Genomic DNA, 24,477 nt, shown 5'->3' with positions numbered 1-24,477 from the left:
CGACGAATAGTGCGACGATTCAGACTAGACAACGTGTAAAGCACAATCTGTAAAAAATCACACAATGAGTGCAGTCAACCATCACCGATCATATATATTGCTGGATTGTTGCAAAAGACTGTGACGCAACCGGTTCATTCAAGTTGGGGAAGTGAAGCACACAGCAGACTCAGTCCCGCTACTTTTTGATGGACCTCGTATCGGTAAGAACCCTGATCTGTCATGCACAATATATGTTCCCTGCCCTGTTGACCATTGTTGTTATGTGTTTCTGCGCAAGCACGCCAAACATTCTGGGGAAGATAACATCATGTATTATATCAAAAGATAACAAAAGTCATGTATTATATCCACGATAATCCATAATCCATCACAATATGCACTGCGTTTTCATTATGTGACAACTTAAGGTGTTCTTTGATATTCTGTAGCAGTTACTCCATCCATCCATCAACTTAAGGTGTTCCTTGATCTTCTATCCTAGGTATTCCATCTATTCATTGGGACCATACTTTGGACAAAGTGTTGGTGCTGCCGAATCAGTTTCCTGGGCTATTGGGCACAATCCTGGATGGGTCACCACTCCGACACAGGATACTGCAATGGCTCAATCATCCCAGCAAGCTGGTACTCATTTTGCTGACCTCAGAAGGATGACAGGCTGAATCAACCCCACCTGGTATGAATTCAATGGCCAAGCGGGACTTAAACTGAGGACTCGAGAATCCCAAGTCCACCACCCCAACCATTAAGCCAACACCAGGCTTTGTTCTCCAAGCTGATGATGTAACATTTTCTGACTTTATAAAAAGTGTTCATTTGCCTCATTAATCACAAATAACACCAAACAATGCTGTTGGAGTTTTCTAACATTTTATGAAACTTTTAAAAATGAGTTTGGGAACATAAGACTTCATGGAATTTTTCAAACTTTCTCACTGTAAAACTTTTATTTCTGTTTCTGATAAATGTGCTTTCATAAAACTGCTCATAGTTTTTGTAATTTGGTTTACCTTTACATTCATGCATTTGGAGAAAACCAAGTCAAATCCATGCATTTCTCCTTCGCACTTTTGTTCCTCAGTGGTTTTCTGCATGATGTGGTTGTAGTCAGCTTGTTTACGGGATCCTGTGTGCAGTGAGGCATTGTCTGGTTTTGATACATAAAAACAAAAAGTTTGAAAACTATTTCAAGAACTGTGATACAGTTTAAATTCTTGATTCGTTTAACTTTCAGGGCAATACATATGAATATCATTCAAAGAAAATCACTGGGAATGGAATACTTTTGTTGATTAGATACTGGGAATGAAGTACTTTTGTAGATTAGAACAGAAACTTACAACTTGGCCAGAGAAAAGACACACAATGACTTGCTTTCTGAAAAAATATGTATAAACATCATTGTTACCATGAGATCTTCAATATCGATAAACAAATGCCACAAGACAGGACAAGGAAGCCTGCTTAACATGCATTTCCAAAATTCACAGTACTCATTAAAGCAACATCCTTCCTGCAAAGGATATTTATCCCCACAGACTTCTTTTTTTTAAGGGGGAATATAGTAATAGTCTCCGTCTGTCCGTCACACTGTCTACTCCGAACAAGATGTGCAAAAAATTCAGCAAACCTGGAAGTTATGATCACCACATGGCAGGAAGGAGTGACAGCAGTATAAATTTTGGCCCCACCTTCTGGGGCAGGTCAAATAATTACAGGCACATTTTATATCATTTTTGAATGAAACTTTGTATATGCAATCAACATTGGGGTACACATGAAATAAGCAACGATTTTTGGGGATTTAACCACCGGTTATTGTTTATTGTTTCAGGGTCATTGGACTAAGGGTCAGAGGGGTAAAAATGGTGAAAAATATTTTTAACTCAAAATTTGATATTGTCTCATTTGCAGTGAGACAAAATTTGCTTTCAAAAAGCGACTTGTATTCCTGGTGGAACTTTATGCCATCTTTCAACTTTGCTTTCGGTGGGAAGCATGTGGATTTGCGATGGCAAGCCATTGACTTCACTTTAGTTTTGGGTTTGTAATTGGACCATACTCCATTGGGAATCAAACCTAAAGGAGGCAACTCAAGTGCAGGACTTCTGAGCTATCCTGTTCATCCATATGAATGATTCGTTGTATGACATAATAATTACAAAATAAATAGTTTAGAATTATGAAGGTGAATCAGAAAGTGTTAGCTGGACAGGGTAGGAAAATGTAGTTTTGACAGTCAATTGCTTTTGTATCAAATTCAAAACAGTAAGTTCTTCGAAAACTCATGACACACAAATTAATTAGCAATTACATTACAAGTAATTTGCATTGAAATTGATTCCAAGTTGTTCGGCAGCCATATTCACAGCAGAGTTTCTGACTAACACCATTTCCTAGGTAGTGACTGGTTGGAGGTAGGAATATGTGCCATTCCTTGATGAAGAACAGGAGGTGTTGTGGTTGTATTGGAAAAGATAAGAGTGGGTCGAGGGGAGTGGACAAGGAAATCAAATGAGACTTCAAGGGTGTGGGAGGTGGGAGCTGGGGTGATGGTGGTTTGGGGGGGGGGGGTTGGCGCAGCTGTCCTATATATCATTTTGAAATAAGTAATTCTTAGCTTTCGAGGAAAATTACAGAACTCATACATTACACAAGCATAATAGGGAAGAAGCACAGTGGTACAAGGTAGAGTTGAACAATAATAGTTACTCAACAAAGAATGCAAGAAATAAGATGAAAGTCAAGGTTAAACAAAGGGTTGAGAATAGCAAAAAATAATAATAGCAATCATGTTATTAAAATAATGAGAACTGCGAGCAAAAAGCAGTGATGACGGCTTTCAAGCAGTGTTAGAGTTGAGTCCACCTGGTCCGAGTCCAGATCCGAGTACAAACTGTCCGAGTACTTGGCATTCCGAGTCCAAGCGACTTGTATTCTGAGTCAGAGTACGAATCCTGTGCTGAACATGTACTGGAAAGTCGGAAAAAAACCCCGAATTTATTTATGTTTATGTATTATGGAAATGAAGACAATTAAATATCAAAATCGACTAACAGTGTAAGTTCTTTGCATCAAGATTTTTGTACATATTATGGCCCTCTTGCTGCAGGACTATTTCATATTACAGACCGTAATATCTGAGGGCAAATCTGACTCTGGTGTTTTGTTTCAGTGGTGCAGAGAGGGGATGGGGTGAAGGTGTGTCAGATTTTACCAAAAGAGCGTTCACTAATGATTGAAAGGCCCCTTATAAATAATTGGCAATCACACAACGTTTACCACCATTTAAGACAATGTTATTTCACACCACCAGATACAAAATGTTTGATCACTCTTTCATAGCTGAATAATATTTAGTTATATAATTTCGATCTGAGGTATGACTCAGCCTGTCATCCTTCCGAGGTCGGTGAAATGAGTACCAGTGCAGCAGCTAAAAGGCTTTACACAAAGGGAAGGGGTATTGACGGATTTATTCAATCTGGTATTGGTGTGGTGCAGGCATGATGGGCTGAATGGCCTCCTCCTGTGTAAAAATTTCCTTGTAATCCCTGAAATATTGTCCTGCACAGGGGTTAAGACCGACCGGGATGGATAGCTTGACAGTTCCAACTTGAGGCGAACACTTGATACTTGGAGATTAATGTGCTCCCAGAACAGAAGGGTGGCAATGGCGAGCCAGACGTGTTCACCCGGATGGAGGACAAGGGTTTATACTTGAACCCGCAATGAATAGACCGACACAAGCAATCTTAAATAAATAGAGGTTTAATGGACATAAATCAAATATTAATCAGGAAATAAATCAAACGTGATAATAAAACGTGATGTAAATTAAAGCTTAAAGTCGAAGCACCTCTAAACACAGTTACAAAAACGGACAAGGGGAAAAGACAAAATAACAGAAAAATCCCTCCGTTGTTCTGGTACTTAGGTTTGTCCAGAGATGATCCTTTTTGGACCTGGCATCGTCAAAACCGTGTAGTCACTGCGCGGGAAACCGGGCAGTGACTACGCGGTACTGCATTCAACGTTGAGCCATCATGACCAACACATCCCCCCCCCCACCAACTAGCCCTCAGCTAATTATCATAACATTTCTGCCTGTTATTGATGATTCATCTCCGTCAATTGATTAATTATTCATGATGGTTTATTTCCATTTAATTTCTGCAGGTTCATTTCCACCCACTCATTATTCATGATGCTCTGCGTTTCCACCAATTATATAATCCCTTCCTTTCTTTCTCCAAACCAATCAATGCTGAGGTCATGACTTTTAAAACTTTATGAGAGCTTGGTGCTTCTTCATCTGCTTGCAGTTTTATCCTGAGGAATGCAAGTCAAAAAGCTTTGGTAATGTCCATTTTATTGAAATGCATATTCTCATTTATCGTTGTTGTCAAATGATTCTGTGATTTTTCCCCCGGAACTGGCTTCGATGTCCATCGGCCTGAAAAATGTCAGCTTTCTGCATTACCCAGAAGGCACCGATCTTTTAAATCAGTTAGTGAGTCAGGGAGACTGACGACTGATCTGAAACCATGAACCAGCCACCCTAAGTCCACAACATCAACCGATGTCAAAGAACTTCGTCCTGTTCTGGTTCCTTTTCCCAGACCCATGGGGCCAAACACATATCTCATAACCACCCCTGTCGGTGCCAGTCAATATAGATATATATATATATATATATATATATATATATATATATATATATATATATATATATATATATATATATATATATATATATATATATATATATATATATATTGAAAACAGTGACGAGGGTTGTATGAGAGCTGACACACAATGAAGAGCAAGGGGGCATGAGACAAGATGGGCGTGAGAGGGAAGGACAAACAGTGGGGAACAGAGACATTAGGAAATATGTGGAAGGGATAGGGATAGGGATGGGGCAGGGAACATGGGGTATACAAGATGGACATCACAGGGACTTTCAGGAAGGAAAGCAGGGAATTTGAAGGAGGTGGGTTTGGAGTGGATTAACGGAGATAGAAAAGATCGAGGTTTTGGATGGGGGAAGATAAGAGGTGGTTGTGAATGGCTGTTTTGAAGGCCTGGAGGGAAGAATGTAATTGAACAGAGTGTGGGAGTTTATTCCTCAGGCAGAAAAAAAAGAGGAATGAAAGAGTGAAGGTGAGCAGCGATTCGTGATTTTGGTAGTTTTACCAGAGGGGGGTTCTTGGCGGACCTTGAGCGCCCTGCAGAAATATGGTGGGGACATATCGCAGACAGAGCAGGGGGCGAGACCGGAGAGGAGACGGTAGAAGACAGAATGACCACCTACCTGCCTTCGATGAGAGAGTGAGAGGCCCAAAGACTCAGCCATCAATACATCGAAATCCTCCAAGACTACAAGAGATCAACATGAGAGGGGGGATAATCCGCGGGACGTGGGCCTACAGGGCCGGGCATTCAGGAGGAACCTGAGTGCTTCCCCTCGTGGTAATCCCCGAACCCCAAGTGTGCAACAATATAATATGTGAACAGTTGTGGAACAATAACAGACCATTGAGGTGTGCCACATTTTAGGTGTTGGTCATACAAGAAAATATTTGCAATATTGACCCATCCAGATTTGGTAATGAGGTATCACAACAACTAAGAAAGGACTTTATCACAGAGAACACTGTCTTCAGAAAGCCTGTGTGTGAAACTATCTTCATTCAAATTATCAAAAGCAGAGGACGGAACAACTATCAGCAGGAAGACTTCCTGGTGATTATTAATCGCACAAAGGAAGTGTTCTGACTGAAAATAGGGATGTCTCAAGGCTTTGTGCTACTCTATATGCATACTGCTGAGGATGAAAGACGTAATGTTGAATGATAAAATCAGATAACTTCTGATGCAGCCTCTTCAATTAACTTGCAGACAAATGGCAAATTTGAGACAGGCCTCCAGTTACTTAATTCTTCCTTGTCAAAATAAGGCTTCCTCAAAACTTGAGTAATGTCAGAAGATCTCAGAGTTCCAGGAACAGCACCAGTCGACAACGACAAATTGACAATTTGTGACAGCAGAGGAAGAACAAGAGGGAGATGTCTCTTCATGAGCCAGGTTGGCATTGTGTGGGTCAAACACAGGTCTTCGAAGGACATGTCCCAATTTTTATCCTCAACTAAACCTCATTTGCAGAAACAAAGTGAATGAAACTCCAATCATTGCATGAATAAAATCCACCAGTGTGGGACTCAAACTTGATGTTGATTGGGTGACTTGGGTATTCTTCATATTTCCCCTCATCTTATCGACTTCACTGACAAAATTATGCGAAAAGCCATTTGTTAGATCCGATGGATCATGAGATTCAGGAATAACTTTACTTCCAGCTGTAATTCATTTGCAGTCTTGTACATGTCTTTGGTATGACAATTGGAGTTTGGTTTTTTCATCTTAATAATCCTTCTTGGCTGCCGAAACAGTCTCACTCACATTATATTAGGATTGTTGCTTTCAGTACTTGATTTTGTTCTTACATCATCATCACTCAGAGTGAAGTTGAGCTTCCTCCAGATTGTCGTCATACCAGTTCGCTTTGAAACCAAGAGTGCTTCTTCGTCGTCGCAGGAGCATGTACATTCCGAACTTCATGCCAGGCTCCATTGTATAACCGGATAAAATAATTTGCATCATCGTCAAAGCTTTCTTGTGTGAATCCCATTTTAGTCGCGAGATAAATGGAGAACTTTTCATGCTCAATTGTTTTGTACCTTCACAGAACAAACACATTTTTTGGAAGTGCTGGTCATGAGAAGTTGATCACACTGAACAGAGAGTTGAAAATTATCATCATGACAACTGTAAGAGAGAGTCACTATCCTTCCCCATCACAAGATTGAAGACATGCCCCAAGTGATGTGGAGATCCATGCACCAGTTGTTCAAAGTTCAAAGAAGACAAAACTGTTGAACCTTCTCACATCTGGCGTTGAAGGGCAGTAAACATGATGGTTGAAATCACCCATGACAATCAGTCCCGCTGGAAGTAGGTCAGTACAGCTGAGTAAATCCTCAAACTCATCCAGAAAATCTGCCGACTTCAATGAAGCTGACAGGGGAGATCGATAAAATTACCAAAAAGTTGACTTCTCCATTGGAGATTAGAGCACTCTTTGAGATAACAGAGCCAGTTGATGGTATAACAGTCCTTAGCCTCAGCTTCAAGCTCGATCTGTAAATGGGAGCAAACCCTCCACCATGGCTTTCAGTTTCCATTGAACATGAAGAATCGAAAAACCAGGTGGATATATTTCTCCAAATGGAACATGGGAATCTGTTTTACAGCCATGATTCCATGAAGAAAATAAGGTCAATGTCTTCATCAATTATGATGTCACATATTAGCTCAGGCTTTGTACAAATCGATTGAGAGTTCACAAACGTGATTTCAAAAGTGCACAATTCGGGCAAAGCAGAAAGGGGGTGGGACACAGGGTTGGAGGAGAGGGACCAGGATGCAGGGGAGAAGGGGCCAGGGTGCAGGGGGAGAAGAAAGGGGCAGGGATGCAGACAGAGAAGGGATGGGTCAGGATGCAGGTTGGGAAGGAGAGGGAAGGAGAAAAAGCTGTGGGAGGAGGGGCTGCAACACAGGAGGGAAGAGAGGGGCTGGCATGCTGGAGAAGTAAAGAGGGGGTGCAGGGAAAGTAAGCAGGATGAGGGAAGTGAAGGAAGCAAGGAGAGGGTGGGGGAGTAATGTAAGTAAGGAGGGGGCAGGGCATGGAGGAAAGAAGGAGGGGAAAGAGGCATGGAGTGGATGAACATGTCATCGGGGGGGTTGTGGAGTCTGGATTTTGTGTCGTGTCTAAACTAAACTGGAGTCTAAACAGGGGTGTGGAGTCTGGATTTTGTGTCGAGAAATCTTGGTGTGGAGATGACGTGGTAGGGGATACTGACATGAGGAAGTTTATCACTGTTGTCCCACACACAACACAAAAAGGCTTGCATTTAAGGATCCCAAGGGCAGAAAGATGAAGACAGACATCAACAATAGTATGGCAATGATGATTAAAGGCACAAAGGAAGACAGCGCTGTATTGACATGATGTGGATGGGGCATGGGTTTGAGAGGGGTTTTAAAACGGAAGCGCACTTTGTCAAATGTGTTTGAAAGCAATAATGTGAGAAGCGTGAACATTTTAAAGTTGCCGTTGAGAGGGAGGGAGCGGGAGAGAGAGGGCGAGAGAGGGAGAGGGAGAGAGAGAGGGTGAGAGAGAGAAGGGAAATGAAGCAAAAAAGATCAATTTTGTCGTTTTTTTCAATTACTCGTCCGTGCCCGAAAAAATAAATAAATAAATAAATATTCAAACCGCGAGCAACAAACAACAACCACAAAGGCCGTTTCTTCGCTCTCGCGTGCCTGTACGTCCGTGGCCCGGAAGTTCGCATATTATTCGCAGTTACGATTATTCGCAATTTAGTTTTAATACCCAATTATTCAATTAGCGCCAATGTATTTTACCTTTTCGCAATGTCGTGGCAAGGAAAAACAAAAAGAGGAGAAGAGAGAGAAAAAAAATTACTTCCTGGTTCGGAGCATACCAGCACTCTGATGTTACCGAAATTTATGCACCGTCGAACATGAAAACGATCATAACTTGGGGTATTGTGTTTATCTATAAATGCACATAAGAAATCGAGAAATTATTAGAATACACAAAGTTATTACTATCCAGAAGTCCATACATTGTAACCCGTAATGGCGAACGCGGCTGAGCTTCCCTTGCCCCATCCGCCACGCCCACGTAACAACGTGTCTTGTCATTGGTTTGGGAAATAAATGGCCATAACTTGGGAAGCACTTGTCCGATTAATATCAAATTATATCACATCCTGAGGTTCCCAGCAATATATCTGGCAAGTTTCAATTAGGTCGGACCAGTGGTTGTCGAGAAACAGCGGTTACAGACACACACACACACACACACACACACACACACACACACACACACACACACACACACACACACACACACACACACACACACACACACACACACACACACACAGCTAGAATTATGGATAGATTATTATTTTTTTAACAGGACGTCTAAAGCAGGAATTAAAGGAGGGGAAAAAATGAAGAATGAAAAGCAAAGCATCAGAGACCAGGCTGTCTTGAGCAGAACTCGCGGAAGAACAGATATCCACCGGGACGCAACCAACGAATCAGGCATCTGGTTAATGCCTTCAGCGTTTCTTCATCCAAATGCATGAACTGGAAGCTTGAAATGATGAGGTCAAACCTGGGTGGAAGTTAAAAAAAACAGAACTGTAGATATTGTGAGGCTTAAGATTTGATGATCCACCATCTTATCCCATATGCATGTTCCCGAGGTGAATAAGGTCACATTACCAATGAGAGGAGTATTGCACTGCATTATTCTCATGTTGTAAAGAGCATTTTTACCTCCACCACTGAAGGTGGATGGAGGTTATGTTTTCGCCCCTCTCTGTCTGTTTTTATTTAATGTGCAGGATATCTCAAAATGTTTTCGGTGGATTCGGATAAAATTTGGTGGGCAGGTTGGATGTGTGACAAGGATGAATTGATTAGATTTTTTGTGAAGATCCAGAACCGAAATTTTTTCAAGTGATTCTTCACCATTGAGAGATAGGGCCACAAATGATATAATGTGCAACACAATATCTCAAAACATTTAAGGACGGATTCCGACGAAACTTGGAGAGGTTGGGTGTGTGACAATGACGAATTGTTTCGATTCTGGTGAAAATCCAGATCTCGATCCGTGAATTATAAATATTTTTTCGTGATTCTTCACCATTGACAGATGAGAGAAAAAGTATATATATATATATATATATAAATATATATATATATATATCTATATATATATATATATATATATATATATATATATATATATATATATACATACATACATACATATATATATATATATATATACATACATACATATATATATATATATATATATATATATATATATATATATATATATATATATATATATATATATATATATATATATATATATATATATATATATATATATACATTGTTACGAATTTGGAATTCGATTTCACGCAACATACAGGTTCCTTTTGTCAGCTATGTCGACAAAGGCCCTGTCACACCTTGACGATTTTGCCAACGTATGCCAACGTATGCCTGATGCAAAATTGGGCAAAAACGCCGGCACACATCGAATACGTTATGGTAAGTTTGGATACGTTAAGAGCACGCTGAAAAAAACACTGCCATACATCGTAGTACGCTGGCTTTCATCGTTGTACTTTGCGATTGTCCTCAAATTTTTGCATGCTTGAAATTTTACGACGTCTGTCAGCGTATGACTCACATAATCCGCTTCGCTGGCCATAAGTTGTAGGCATGTTATACGATCATTGACACACATCGACACACATCGACACACGTTACTTGTAAGTTATTACCGATTGCCTCTTCAGTTTGCTGATGTCTTTTTCTTAGTTCCTCCTCTGTGAATACTTTCTGTTTGAGGATATTGTCATGTTGACGTCGAAACTTCAAAGCAAATGTCCGAATATATTTTTCAAATTCGTGATAGACTTAAAAAAAAAAACTAAAAAAAAGAGCAACAACAAAAACAACAACAACAACTTCAGATATTTCCTCACGTGCCTTCACGGAGCCAAGGAGAAAAAAAGAAAATGTGCCTTGACGGAGAAAATAAGTTTCGGATATGCTAAACATTACTTTGAGGTGTTTCGACTTATGAGTAACTTACAAGGAACTTGTGTCGACGTGTGTCAACGATCGCATATCATGCCTACAACTTACTCCCAGCGTAGCGGAACGTGTGAGCCATACGGTACGTTGTAAAATTTTCAGCATGCTTGAAATTAGAGGACGTACTAAACGTACCATGAAATATGACAGCGTACTTCATCGTTTTTCAGCGTGCTCTTAACGTATACACAACTTACCCATACCGTATTCGACGTGTGCCAGCGTTTTAGACACATTTTTCATAGGTCGGCATACGCTGGCTAAATCGTCAAGGTGTGAAGGCCCGGTCACACCTTGACGTTTTAGCCAGCGATGGCAACGTATTAAAATGTATGTAAAACGCTGGCTTACGTTGAACTTTTGATGTTTTTTTTTAAAGATTCGGACGTATTCATAGCGACTTGGTCTTATGTATAACGCATTGGTAACGGACACAGAACGTTTCGTTGTGTTATAGATAACTTATACCAACGAATGCTGAACCTGTTGTCGGCCTACACAACCGATGCCCAACGATAGTCTAACTCAGGCATAGCGTGTTGCACGCATCGCCGACGATGTCGTGACGTAGCCTATTAAAAGGCTGACGCACAACGATTCGAATCATAACTGCCGTAGAAATGGAAGTGACAACATCGCAGTCACACCTTGGCGATCTTGCCAGCATATGCCGACCTAAGAAAAATGTGTCTAAAACGTTGGGGCACGTCAAATACGGTATGAGTAAGTTTGGTATACGTGAGTAAAACGCTAAAGTACGCTATCATACGTCGTAGTAAGTCGAGTACGTCAAGAAATTTTAAACATGTTCAAAATTTTACGACGTACTCGGCGTATGACACACGTTCCGCATGCGATGGGGATAAGTTTTACACACGATATGCGGACGCTTACACACGTCCACAAAGGCTACTTATAAGCTACTCATAAGTCGAAACACGTCGCGGTAATGTCTTTTTTACGCGAAACTTATTTCTAACTTATGTTTGACGTGCTGTGAACCAATTCTTTACGTAGTCCCAACACACATCGACGTATGTAGACATATTCCAATGACGTCTTCCGGTCGACAATAAAAATAAATGAACGTGTTTCTAGCTTACAACTGCCATATAAAGACGTGTTCCCAGCGGTTTTGGGAATTGGTATATAAAAATGCTGCTCAGAAAAGGGGAACCCAACAGTGTTTTCGAGTCCTTTTTGAGTCGATGTCCATGTCAGCAGTAACAGTATCAGTATCAGTATCAGTATCAGTATTAGTATTAGTATTAGTATTAGTAGTAGTTTGTTCATGTTGGCAGTAGTAGGTGAGTGTGAGGGGGAGGGTGTGGGTTATGATGGATCGTCCTTGCGTTTGACGATTTAACGATTTAAATGATAAACTCAACGATTTAAATGGCTGCATCTCCACTATTGAAAGTAGACGCTTGCGCTCAACAAATGGATTTTTTTTTATGCTCAACGACTTTTAAACGGTACCACTCAGCTATTTTCATTGTTTACAATGAACGATTTAAATTGCTGTCACTCGCCTTTGTTTTTTGACGCTGGCGCTCGGAAATTTGAAGCGTTTCTTCTGAACGTGTTAAAACGCTCAAACTCGACTATTTTAAATAGACGCTGCCGATGGACAATTGGACTCATAGCCAAGCTAGACATCGAAGTGTGAACATCCTCGTCATGCCGAAGAAAAGTTTGAAGAATGCTGCAAATAAGTGTCCTGGCCATGACCGTGGACGCTGACGCAAGGACGATCCATTATACCGACGTCTTTCAGCCTATGAGTAACTTAAAAGTAACGTCTGTCGATGTGTGGCAACGATCGCGTAACGTGCCAACAACACGTTAATCATAGGTTAGAAATAAGTTTCGGGTACGCTAAACATTACCTCGGCGTGTCTCAACTTATGATTAACTTACAAGTAGCATGTGTTGACGTCTGTCAACGATCGCAGACCGTGCATACAACTTGTGGCCAGCGTAGCGGAACGTGTGAGTCATACGCCGGCATGCATCGTGAAATTTCAAGCATGAATAAATTTGAGGACAACCAAAAAGTACAACGTTTAAAGCCAACGTACAACGACGTATGGCAGTGTTTTTCAGCGTGCTCTCAATGTTATCAAAACTTACCCATAACGTATTCAACGTGTGCCAGCGTTTTAGAAAAAAAATTCAAAAATCGGCATACGTTGGCTAAAACGTCAAGGTGTGACCGGGCCTTGACTGTGATGTTGACACTTCCAATTCTCAGGCGGTTATGATTTAAATCGGCGAGCGGCAAGTTTTTAACAGACTACGCCACGAGTTCGTCGGCGATACGTGCAGCGCGCTTTGCCTAAGTTAAACTATTGTTGGGCATAGCTCGTGAACGCCGACAACAGGCGAAGCATTCGTTGGTGTAAGTTATCTATAAGACAACGAAACGTTCTGTGCCCATTACTAATATGTTATGCAAACGACCAAAACTTGAAAAAAAGCAAAATTTCAGCGTACGCCAACGTTTTACATGCATGTTTATACGTTGCCATTGCTGTCTAAATCGTCAAGGTGTGACAGCGCCTTAAGTGCTTGTTCCCTAGATAGCTCACCTTCCATTGTTTAAATGATTAGAAATCGATTAGATGCGCTGCGGATCGATTTAATAGTTCGGGAGTGAACAATGGAGACGTCCCTCCCCCTCTTCTGCGAAGAGGAAGAAGAGCCCTTCTCATGATTCATGACGTCAACAACTCCCTCCCACCCGTGGTTCAGCGGGGGATGGATCACGAGCGCATGAGTCACGCCGGGCGTTGGTGAGGGGGCGGAGAAGGATAAAGAGGAGATCCTTTTTTTGTTCGTGCGGGGAGTTGAGTGGAGTCGTTCAGCAGACCTTCGGGTCCTGTTTGGCTTGGGTTAGGGTTGAGGTCTTCGGAAGATTTTTGCTTCTGCAGAGTTGTTCAGCAGAGCTTCAGGTCCTGCTTGGCTCGGAAGGCTTTTTGGAGAGCTGTTTTGTCGAGAAGAAAGTTGAGCCGGTTGCTCGGCTCGATCTGCGAATGCTGGCATCTTCTTCTTGGTTCGTGGAGCTCTTTGTTCTCCGTTTGGTTCCCGGCTTGGTGCGACTCATCGACCTCATCTTGGAGGTGGTTCGTCGGGTAAGCGACGCATCGACGGGAAGGATCGGCACCTCGTCTCACCAGCACGTGTTAAGAAGCGCGGGAGGATTTGCTGGAGCTCGGGAAGGATCACGGCTCACAGCGATTGGGTCCAGCTCGCTCTCGCTGGAGCCCGGGTCCGAACAACTTGAAGACCACACGAGGTGGAGAGGTTCACGTGGGTATTTAGGTACATTGAAGATTGGCAATCGACCCTTCCCCACGTGATCTGCCCATTGGCGTATTTCGGTTCTTGTACAAGGACCCGTCGACTCGGACTTATCCGGGTGGCGATCGGTCGGGCCGACTCGAGTTGCGACTCCGTCTGAGCGGCCGACACCGGCACCGTAATGATATATGTATATATACACATATATATATATATATACATATATATATATATACATATATATATACATATATATATATATATATATATATATATATATATATATATATATATATATATATATATATATATATATATATATATATATATATATATATATATATATATATATATATATATATATATATATATATACACATATATATAGACACACATATATACATATATATATATATATATATATATATATATATATATATATATATACATATATATATATATATATAAATATATATATATACATATATATATATATATATATATATATATATATATATATATATATATATATATATATATATATATATATATATATATATATATATATATATATATATACACACACACATATATATATATATATACACATATACATACATATATATATATATATATATATATATATATATATATATATATATATATATATATATATATATATATATATATATATATATATATATATATATATATATATATATATATATACATATATATATATATATATATATATATATATATATATATATATATATATATATATACACATATATATACACATATATATATATATATATATATATATATATATATATACATATATATATATATATATATATATATATATATACATATATATATATATATATATATATATATATATCTATATACATATATACATACATATCTATATATATATATGTATATATATATATATATATATATATAAATATATATATATATATATATATATATATATATATATATATATATATATATATATATATATATGACAAACCCCTCCCACACTCCTCAAGTTCAAGTAGCTGCATAAAGCAACTCAAGAAGACTTACACAACGTAAGTGCTTACGCTGTTTTGATCTCTTCCCAGAGTTACTCAACAACTTTTAAGACATTCAGATATACGACACACATGAGAATGCCAATGAAAAACACCCCCTCAGCTCTCGATGATAAATCCGGTCTGGTGTGTTTATATATATATATATATATATATATATATATATATATATATATATATATATATATATATATATATATATATATATATATATATATATATATATCTTCTTCCTCTCTCAGCTGCTCCCGTTAGGGGTCGCCACAGCGGATCATCCTTTATGATCCGCATTCTGATTTGGCATAGGTTTTACACTGGATGCCCTTCCTGATGCAACCCTGGTCACCTCTTACGACACAGGGATAAGGATTGGGTTTCGCCATGATTCCGGGCTGCCCTACACCCTCTCATAGCGTGGCCCAGCGCAGAGCAGAGCTCCCGTCCTCAAGCGACCTCCAACCCAAGCCTCCGAGTAGCCGGATTACAGGCGCACGCCACTACGCCCGGTGTGTGTATACACACATACACACACACACACACACACACACATACACACACACACACACACACACATATGATATCTCAAAAAATTGTGGACGTTATGACAAAACAATGTGGTTGATTTGGCTTGGTGACAAGAACAAGCCGATTAGATTTTGGTTCAGGGCTGTATTCAGATCCAGCCTATCAGTGGATACAAAACCTAAATTGTTCAGCCTTGCGGGGGTACGTACTCCACCGAGTGCCATTCTACTTTATATTTAACACAGGCAGATGAAGTAAAAACTATTCTGAATTCATTGAAGATACACACTAGTCCCACCACACAACCTCAAATTGACAACTGATTCAAATGTAATTACAAGACAATTTGTTTGTCAGACCAAAATAGTAACTTGAAAAAGAGCCAAGTTATTTGTTTTCATGAAGAAAATAGATTAGTGTTTTAAAGTGACATGAACTTCTTTCGTTCCTTCATTTCCTTCCAGAGCAAAGTTTAATCTCTCTTTTGCGCAAGTAATATGGAGACTGCCCCAATATAATAAATCAAAATGTAAATCTGCATTGAAAGGGCATTGTGCAGACAAACGTAATACTGACGTGGCCTTCGGGAAGTCCAGTTTGGTTACATCAGCTTGTAAATGCTCCACATTCTGCACACTCTTCTTCTGTGGAAGTATTTTTTCCAAAACCATCTTTACACAATCCACTGTTGTAACATGGGTTGCAGAACCTGCAATCTTTCCTGCAAAGGGACTGATACATGAACACAATTAAGTGCTTCATCGAAAAATGTTATTCAAAGACATGGATCACATCTCAGAGATTGGGACATCAGAGGATCATCAAGTTGTTGCAATAATAATACTGTAATGGGTTTCCGGAGTGAGTGTGTTGAAGTGCACGCGGGGTTCTGGTCGGACCCTCCGTTTGACCATTGTCCCGAAAACCGTAAGCCACGGATAACTACATAGCCCGAAAGGGTTCCTCAGCAACTGTGGATGCCGGTTGAGGTCATTAAATTGATCAGGGTCCCGTGCATAGTGTCACATTACCTTATTCTCATGATTTAATTATCCCAACCGGGGGACCGTGTTCTCAACGTCCACCCATCTCCTTCTTGTATATGGCAGAGTGAACCATGGATGAACGTTTGCTATCATACTGAGGCGAATCACTGCGATACAACTTCCCGTCTATTTATTATGAACACATGATGTCACCCCAATGACAGAAAAGGACAAATGGGCAGGTTTGAAAACAGTTCATCAAAGCAAGGCACGTATTTCCAGTCACAATGTCCAAAGCACGTATTTATTACAAGCATTAATCAAGCAATAGTCAAACGATAGTCAAACTCCAATCAAGTATTGTCAAATGCTAAATTGGTCAAGGAATACAGACAGGCAAAGACATGTGAGAAAACAAGTTACCCTGAGCACGTAAGAAGCCACAACAGCAATCTTACATATTTCTCTACATCAGAGGACAGGCGCATCATCACAATCATCTGTGAAAGTAGAAAGACAGAACAAGATGATTATAAGAAGAGCTTTGTGTGGTTGTGACCTCTGACTAACTGCACAAAGACAGGTGGGTCTGTGTTGCTCCCAAGTGAAGGGCAGGAAAGGTGGGAGAACATAAAGGATATTGGGAGTGTCGGTCTGGTGTCAGAATATGGTGTGAAGTGGTTGGAAACACCGGGTTGAAATATCTTGAGCTGATGTCCACCCTTGAACCTTCGTGATAGCTCTCATGTCCAGGCAGTAACTCATGCAGGGGATGGCACAAGTACAATGTCAGCTCGTTCAGGCAACAGGGAAGGCTCATGAAGGTGGCTAGTGGCAGAGACGGCTCGATCAGGCACAGTGCAGGCCGATGCTCATAACAGGGCAGGTTTTTGAATCACCCACGGTGGCTTTGTGTCCTCATGGTGGCTCCACTCGTTCACTCACTCTCCTCCCTTTCATTGAGACTGGCATATGGTGTGGTAAAGGAGTCTCTGTGGCCCTTTCTGCCCACTCGTGGTCTCTACCCATTGGTCCACTGCGAGCCAAGTCTCCGAGACCTTTCCAGAAGGGACCCTCACTTTCCAGAAGGGAAGGGACCTTCCACACAATGTAGGAAGCAACTCGGAAGTGAGAGAGTGATTGGTTTGGATGGATGTTAAACGAAGAGGGAAGATTTTTGAGGGTAGCACAGGATACAAAGGTTGGGAAACTAAAGGATGGGGGATTGGAGATGGATGGATGAACGGGTGGAGACGGAGATGGATGGATTCTTTTTTTTTGCCCATACAGAGCGATCAGTTGCCTCGACATGACCCAAATAAAGGTATATGTCAAAAGAACATGTTGCATGTGAGGAACAAGATCTTGCATTGCATGCATGCTTGGAACAAGGGGGTTATTTTGGGTATTTGGGGGTTTTAAAGGGTCTTCAGCGGTCGAAGTGGTCTCAGCGGTCTAAATGTACATTCCAATAGTATGTAATTATAAAATATGTATGTGGGTGAAGTCAGGGTGCAACTGACACTCAAACACTACGTAATTAATAGACATATAGTTACACAGCTTCACTGTGAAAGGACCATTCCAATCGTATGTAATTTATAGACGTTTGTTTAGTCGAAAGATCAAAGAGGACATGATGAATTGGCATGTAGTCTTCATGGCTTTCTGGATAGCTTCATGGACTAACTCATGGCTTCACGAACGTGCTTTTCGTTTTTATCCCCAGCCAACCAAAGAAGTTGGCGGGGGATATAGAAATGGGTTCCGTCCGTCCGTCCGTCCGTCCATCACATTTCGTTACCGGTGCTTAACTACAAATCCCCTCAAGATATATTTACGAAATTTGGTACACATATGAAGCAAGTGGTGAGCTGGTGCCTTTTGATATTTTCTAATTGATAGGTTACATGGTTTGACAGCCATGTTGGATTCAAGAAAAATATTAAATAATGTTTTCTTTGGAATCACATAACCTAACGAAGCGAAAATTTACTACTATCATCTTCCATCACGTCTGCATACATAGGAAAAATTATGACGCCACTCGTCACATGGTTTGGTGGCCATCTTGGATAGAAAAACACACCTCATCCAATTAACACGAAACTTCACACACGTATTCCACGAGAGGATTGGAGGCAGAGTCTAAATTTATGATGTCATCGGTCACATGGTTCGTCAGCCATCTTGGATTGAAAATTAATAGATTTTAAAAATCTTCTTCTCCAGAACGGCTGGACAGATTGAGGCAAATTTCACATATACTTTCCCCAAGACATCCTTTCAGAAGTTTGTTAATTTCTAATTGATAGGTCACATGGTTTGGCGGACATGACGAACATCAGTCGAAACTCTGCACTTTCCCTTTTGATAATGCAACTGAAGGATAAACTGATATATTAACATATTTAAGAATGTTATCGACAAGTTTAGGCCTGCTGAGGTGTCGTCCACCAGATGGCGATCACTTTGGGATAAACTAAGTCGGTTCTTTTGGGTGGGTGCCTGGAATGTCCTATCCCGAAAAGAGGAAGATCACCTCTCTCTGTTATCATCTGAACTCCAGCATTTAACCATCGGTATTGGAGCACTCTCTGAGGTTTGGAGACCAGATCGTGGTGAGATAATGGTGGGTTGTTACACCTACGACTGGTCTGGTTGCTGTGATGGTTCCCATTCCCAAGGAGTTGCTGTCGCTGTGTCCAATAAGCGAGCCCCCATGAGAATTGAGAGAACACTGGTCAATGAGAATATTAGGAGACTGAGGATTCTTCACTCCTTGGGTGTCATTTCCCTGGTCTCTCCATATGCTCCGACTGAGGCGACTGATCTCACTGCGAAGGACGCATTCTATGCCGCACTCAAGTCTGTGGTTGATGAATGAACCAGGTGAGATATTCTTCTCGTCTTGGTGGATTTCATTGTATCGACTGGCACTGATATGAATGATTATTAGACACGTGTTGGTCCCCATGTATCTGAAGCTGTGAACCAGAATAGCACTGAGTTCCTTGACTTTGCAAGAAATCGTGGACTTAAGGTGGCTGGTTCATGGTTTCAGGGCCCACAGCCTCATCGCTGGACTTGGTATTCCTTCACTGGTGGCGTGGTATAGGAGATTGAGGATGTACTCGCTGATGGTCATTGGAGGATGATTTTGAAATGCAGGGTCGCCGGAATGCTCAGTTCCTCAATACCGTCGACAGACTTGTTGTAGCAACTCTGAAGTTGCAGCATAAATCCAGGAGAACGGTATCATCATAACCTAAGCTTGATGGTGGCAAGCTCAATGTTGAGAGGGTAGTTGAGGAGGTTGCGAACCGCTGAGTGGGGATTTGCAGGGGCGGATCCAGAATTTTTTTAGAAAGGGTTTATTAAAGGTAAAGTTGTTCTCATATTGTGAATACACCACCAAGCCTTATTACCTTCGCATTCTGCGAAAGGTTACGTTTTGGTCGGCGTGTATTTATTTATTTATTTATTTATTTGTAATCTTGTGATTCGTATAACTCAAAAAGTATGAAACCAAATTGCATGAAATTTGGTGGGATGATTGGTTATTAGCCAGGAAGCATTCGATTAGATTTTGGGATCGTTCGGGTCAAAGGTCAAGGTCAAGGTCACGAAAAGGTCAAAATCGTCTTTTTACGATAACACGGTCAATTTTTATTCAATTTGCATGCAACTCACGCCAAAATGTTCAGAATTCAACGCCTCATCTTGTGATATGCAATATGACACAATGACGCCCATACTCTTGTTACCAGTTAGGGGTCAAAGGTCACGGGGGTCACGACCTTGAAAAATATGCGGTTTTTGTCATAACGCGGTCAATTCTTGTCCGCTTTACATGAACCCAGCACCAAAATGTTCAGAATTTAATGCCCAATCTTGTGACACAATGACGTCATAACACATGTCACCGGTTGGGGTAAAATGTCGGGGGGGGTCATGCCCTTGAAAAATATGCGGTTTTCGGCATAACTCGGTCAATTCTTATTCGATTTGCATGAAACCAGCATCAAACGAGATTACCTTCTCTTGTTGAAACGTTGTATTCACCGAGCTTGCGAGTGAAGACTCGCCAAAACGACGTGAGTTGATTGTTGTTTAGTCCGTAGCCCCCAAAAGTCGGAGGGGGGTCATGACATTATAGATATGTGGTTTGTGTCATAAGACCATTCATATGAAACCAGTTCCCCACACTCATACCAAGAACAAAAAAAGTAGTGGCGGCGAAGGTATGCACTCTATGAGTGCCCGTTCTAGTTGAAGTCATGTAATCGTCAAGGAAAAAAAAAATCGGTTAATCTTTTCAGTGCGAGCTGTGTCTGACCACAAATTTACTTTCTCCACAGGAAAATTTGGGAATAATGAGCTACTTGAAGAAAAGGCCTCAGGCCTGTCACTAACTGATTCTAAAGAAATGCTGAACATTTTGGAATCTTTGTGAAGGATCATCATTACAACAATGTAAATGCACAGAACGTTTCAAATACAAATTAATGAAAATGTCGAACGGACAAGCAAAAATGGGACGAAATGACCCCGAACATGAAACCTAAACTCGCCATTGCAGAACATCAGATCATTAATTATAATAATGGACGATGGAGCCACTGAAACATTGAATTACCTGGTGAAATAGTTCAGGATTGCACTGTGTTTTGCTGGAGGACACGATCCAGAGAATGTTTCCTTTCTCTTCGGCGCCATAACTAAACACCGAGTCGCAAAGATTAATAAGGAACCAGCGGCAAAAGTATCACGGCTCAGATTAATTGTCGAGTGAAAGCAAAAGACATGCGATTGCCGATTGTCCAGTGATATCTCACACGATGATCATGTGACAGAATTGTGAGGGTGGAGGGGAGGGGGGGTTCACGTGCACCCGGCGAACACAGCCCCCTGGATCCGCCATTGCTTTGTGGGGTCTGGATGTTGTGGGGGGAAAATTTATATTAATGTATTCTAAATTGTAACAAATGGAGTTTTAGAAATGTAACTTTTATGCTACAAGTTGAATTGGCTGTCATTTCTGGCCAAAAGACTTTTGCCCTAAATGATAAGAAATGTGTTGTTCTGGAGCAGAGTGACCGAGCTGATAACAAACGAACCTTTGCCTAGAAATGTACGAAGTGGATTCTCCACTCAAGGACACGTCTGCAGTCTGGGTTGATAGCCCCCACCACTCTCTCATGAAAGTATAAAATGCTTTGAAATGTAAAATTGTTTCAGTGCAAGTACCTGAGGAAGTATTAGAATCTCAGTGGCTTGTGCTCCTTGGAACTGACCAAGTACCAAGTTAGAATAAAACTCTCTGATGTAATGAGGAATTGAAATTGAATCGAGTTGGTCGAACTGTTAACTAAAGTAAGAATAAATGAAATAGAAGATAAAGAATATTGCAATCAATGGGGATTCTTTAGTTCATTGTATGAGGGTGAAAAGTGTCTGGTGTATAATTAGAAAATAAATTGTTTCACAAGGAAGGACTTGTGTGGACATCGGTTTTCAGTGTTAATGGGTTTTATGCAGGAACTTATAACCAAATCGGACAAACATTAAACTCTGTCTGAAGTCAAATACGATTCCACAATCGGCCAGGTAGAATCCTTCAACGATCACAACAAGGTGGGTTTAAAAAATCCACAACAATGTTTTTGGGGAAACTGAAAGAGTTGTGAAATGCCTTCAAGACTACCATCCTTGATGTTGCCGGTAGATGTATTGGAACCCTCTGGTGAAGAAGACCTTTTCCAACCAAGGGACACTGGGTAGCATTGACCAGAGTCACAGGGCCAGGCTTAATGGCAGAGCTGAGTTGTTCAGGGAGTCGAGTTGAAACAAAAACTTGTACGTGCATTGAGGGTGGACAAGGAGGCCGATGTGTGAGGAATCTGTGAAGGGGTAGAGCATCAACTGTGGTTCAGTGATTCTACTCCTGCTTACAGAGGAATTTCTGCATTGCATTCCTCCAGGCCCATCCCTTCGTGTGCTGCAGTTGGAGCGGAAGGTGGTGGGCTCTCGACAGAGGAGTCCAAAGTGAAGTCCCGCTGGACTAGTTACTTTTAGCAGCTGTACCAGGCTGACTAACCAGCTGTTGAGTTGTAAGTCAGGGTTTTAACCATCCCTTGTGCTATTCCAGAATGTTGATACACCATGCAACACACAAAACGAGGATAGGTCCCCTCATTGTCCCTCCACACCCAAAATTCAGCACAAAAGCCAAGAGGAGAGATAGGCAGATGAAGATAGAAAGAGACAGACCTGATGCCGGCACTGAGTTCCAGCACATGGAGTCCATCCAGCTGTGGGAGCAAAGAGAGCATCTCCAAGTCTTCTTCACTACAGATCACATCAGCCTCCGATTGCAGCATCGTGTCCTTCAGTTTATGAGCGATGCACAAGGATCACTTGGTCTCTGATGGAAAACACTTTGGTCAATGTCTTGTACATCAAAATTTTGTTTGATTTCTTGAAAATCTGTTTCATTCATTATTACAAAAACAAAGGGGAACATTATTTCAAGTTAGGCAACGATGTAAAAGAAGGCAATTCTCTGCATGTACTTGACGTATGTGTGTGTACATCTGGAAATCGGTGAAAAAAATAGTGGCAACGCCTCTACACCCACCTGGAAGAACCAGGTAACCACTGGAGGCATGAAGACCCATGAAATATGTAAATTAACCGATAGTTACAGACATGTTGACATGTAAATTAACCGATGTTGTCTATAGATAGACAACAACAACATGCTCACCTTCTCCCGATTCTGCTTCTTCTTCTTCCTCTTGACTTCCTCCTCGTCTTCCTCGATTTTTTTTTTTTTTACACTTCCATGACCTAATCTGTTGAACTCTCTCATATATTATTTTTAACTACAAAAACGATCTTATAATGCTTCATCTTCCTCTCTCACACATGTGGTACTCTTTACTGTTTCACAATGCACTACTCTTCTGCTATTTTAACAGACTGATCTCATTTCGACCTTTCCTTCATTCCTTGCCTAAAAAATCCAACTATTACAGCGCTTCTTCTCTCCATGCTCTGAATGCTCTCCATTCGCCTTCATTGCATCCATCAAGAATTGTGTTAAATCGCATCTCTGACCTAAAACTTTTAAAAACCACAGTTTGCCATGGATGCTCGCTTTCCATCAACCATTCTTTTTTTCCAACATCAGTGCCAACTCACCCCCCTCACCCCTCACTCTCACTCTCAAAGCAACCATCCCACTCTTCTCCCTCCAAGCCTCCCTCTCACCTCTCTCAAAAATCCCCCCCTCACCTTTCTCCCACCTTTCATCCCCCTCACTCTTCCTTCTCAAAGTTTCCCCCCCTCTCATCCTCCAACTTTCCTTCCTCCACTGCCCTCTCACCTCCATCTCTTCACTCCACCTCCTCAAATCCTCAACTGCATTCTTCCTTGTCTCTTGTCCCACCTCTCCCCCAGCACCACAGAGCCTTTTCTCCTCCTCATTCGGCCCCCTCCCCTCGCTGTTCTGCAATACCCCACACTCCTTCAGCAACCCTCCTTACCTGCCCCCCTCGTCCCTTGTCCTACCTTCCCCCTCCCCCTCCAACTCCTGCAACCAAAGCCTCCTCCCCTTCCTCTTCATTAAAAGTGTGGACCTCAAATATCCGGGGCCTTCGCTCAAACCTTTCAGATCTTTCCATACAGGTTGCCACTGACAAACCAGACATTATCTGCCTATCAGAAACTTTCCTCTCCCAAGACGTGTCTGACTCCCAAGTATCTCTCCC

At 41.1% G+C, this 24,477-nt stretch overlaps 1 protein-coding gene and 1 pseudogene across 2 annotated transcripts in view; both read right to left on the bottom strand.

Moving 5' to 3' along the window:
- The window catches only part of LOC147007473 (uncharacterized), a 52,195-nt gene extending 29,069 nt beyond the window's left edge, over nucleotides 1-23,126 (bottom strand). For both annotated transcript variants that reach the window (XM_085867063.1, XM_085867064.1), the window contains exons 1-4: nucleotides 22,976-23,126; nucleotides 16,293-16,448; nucleotides 9,141-9,277; nucleotides 1,014-1,129 (exon numbers count right to left, since the gene is read on the bottom strand). In XM_085867063.1, the coding sequence (XP_085723189.1) occupies nucleotides 1,014-1,129; nucleotides 9,141-9,277; nucleotides 16,293-16,448; nucleotides 22,976-23,085 (519 nt within the window). In that variant the 5' untranslated portion in view covers nucleotides 23,086-23,126. The remainder of the gene's footprint in view (nucleotides 1-1,013; nucleotides 1,130-9,140; nucleotides 9,278-16,292; nucleotides 16,449-22,975) is intronic.
- On the bottom strand, nucleotides 15,555-15,699 carry LOC147007474 (signal recognition particle RNA; annotated as a pseudogene).
- Nucleotides 23,127-24,477: the final 1,351 nt, after the last annotated feature.

This window comes from Eptatretus burgeri, unplaced genomic scaffold (genome assembly GCF_056783735.1).
Source record: "Eptatretus burgeri isolate ZD-2024b unplaced genomic scaffold, Ebu_testis_v1 Ebu_testis_scaffold_150, whole genome shotgun sequence".
Taxonomy (NCBI): Eukaryota; Metazoa; Chordata; class Myxini; order Myxiniformes; family Myxinidae; genus Eptatretus; species Eptatretus burgeri.
Note: the sequence above shows the minus strand (reverse complement) of the source record. Positions and strands in the feature narration are given on the sequence as shown.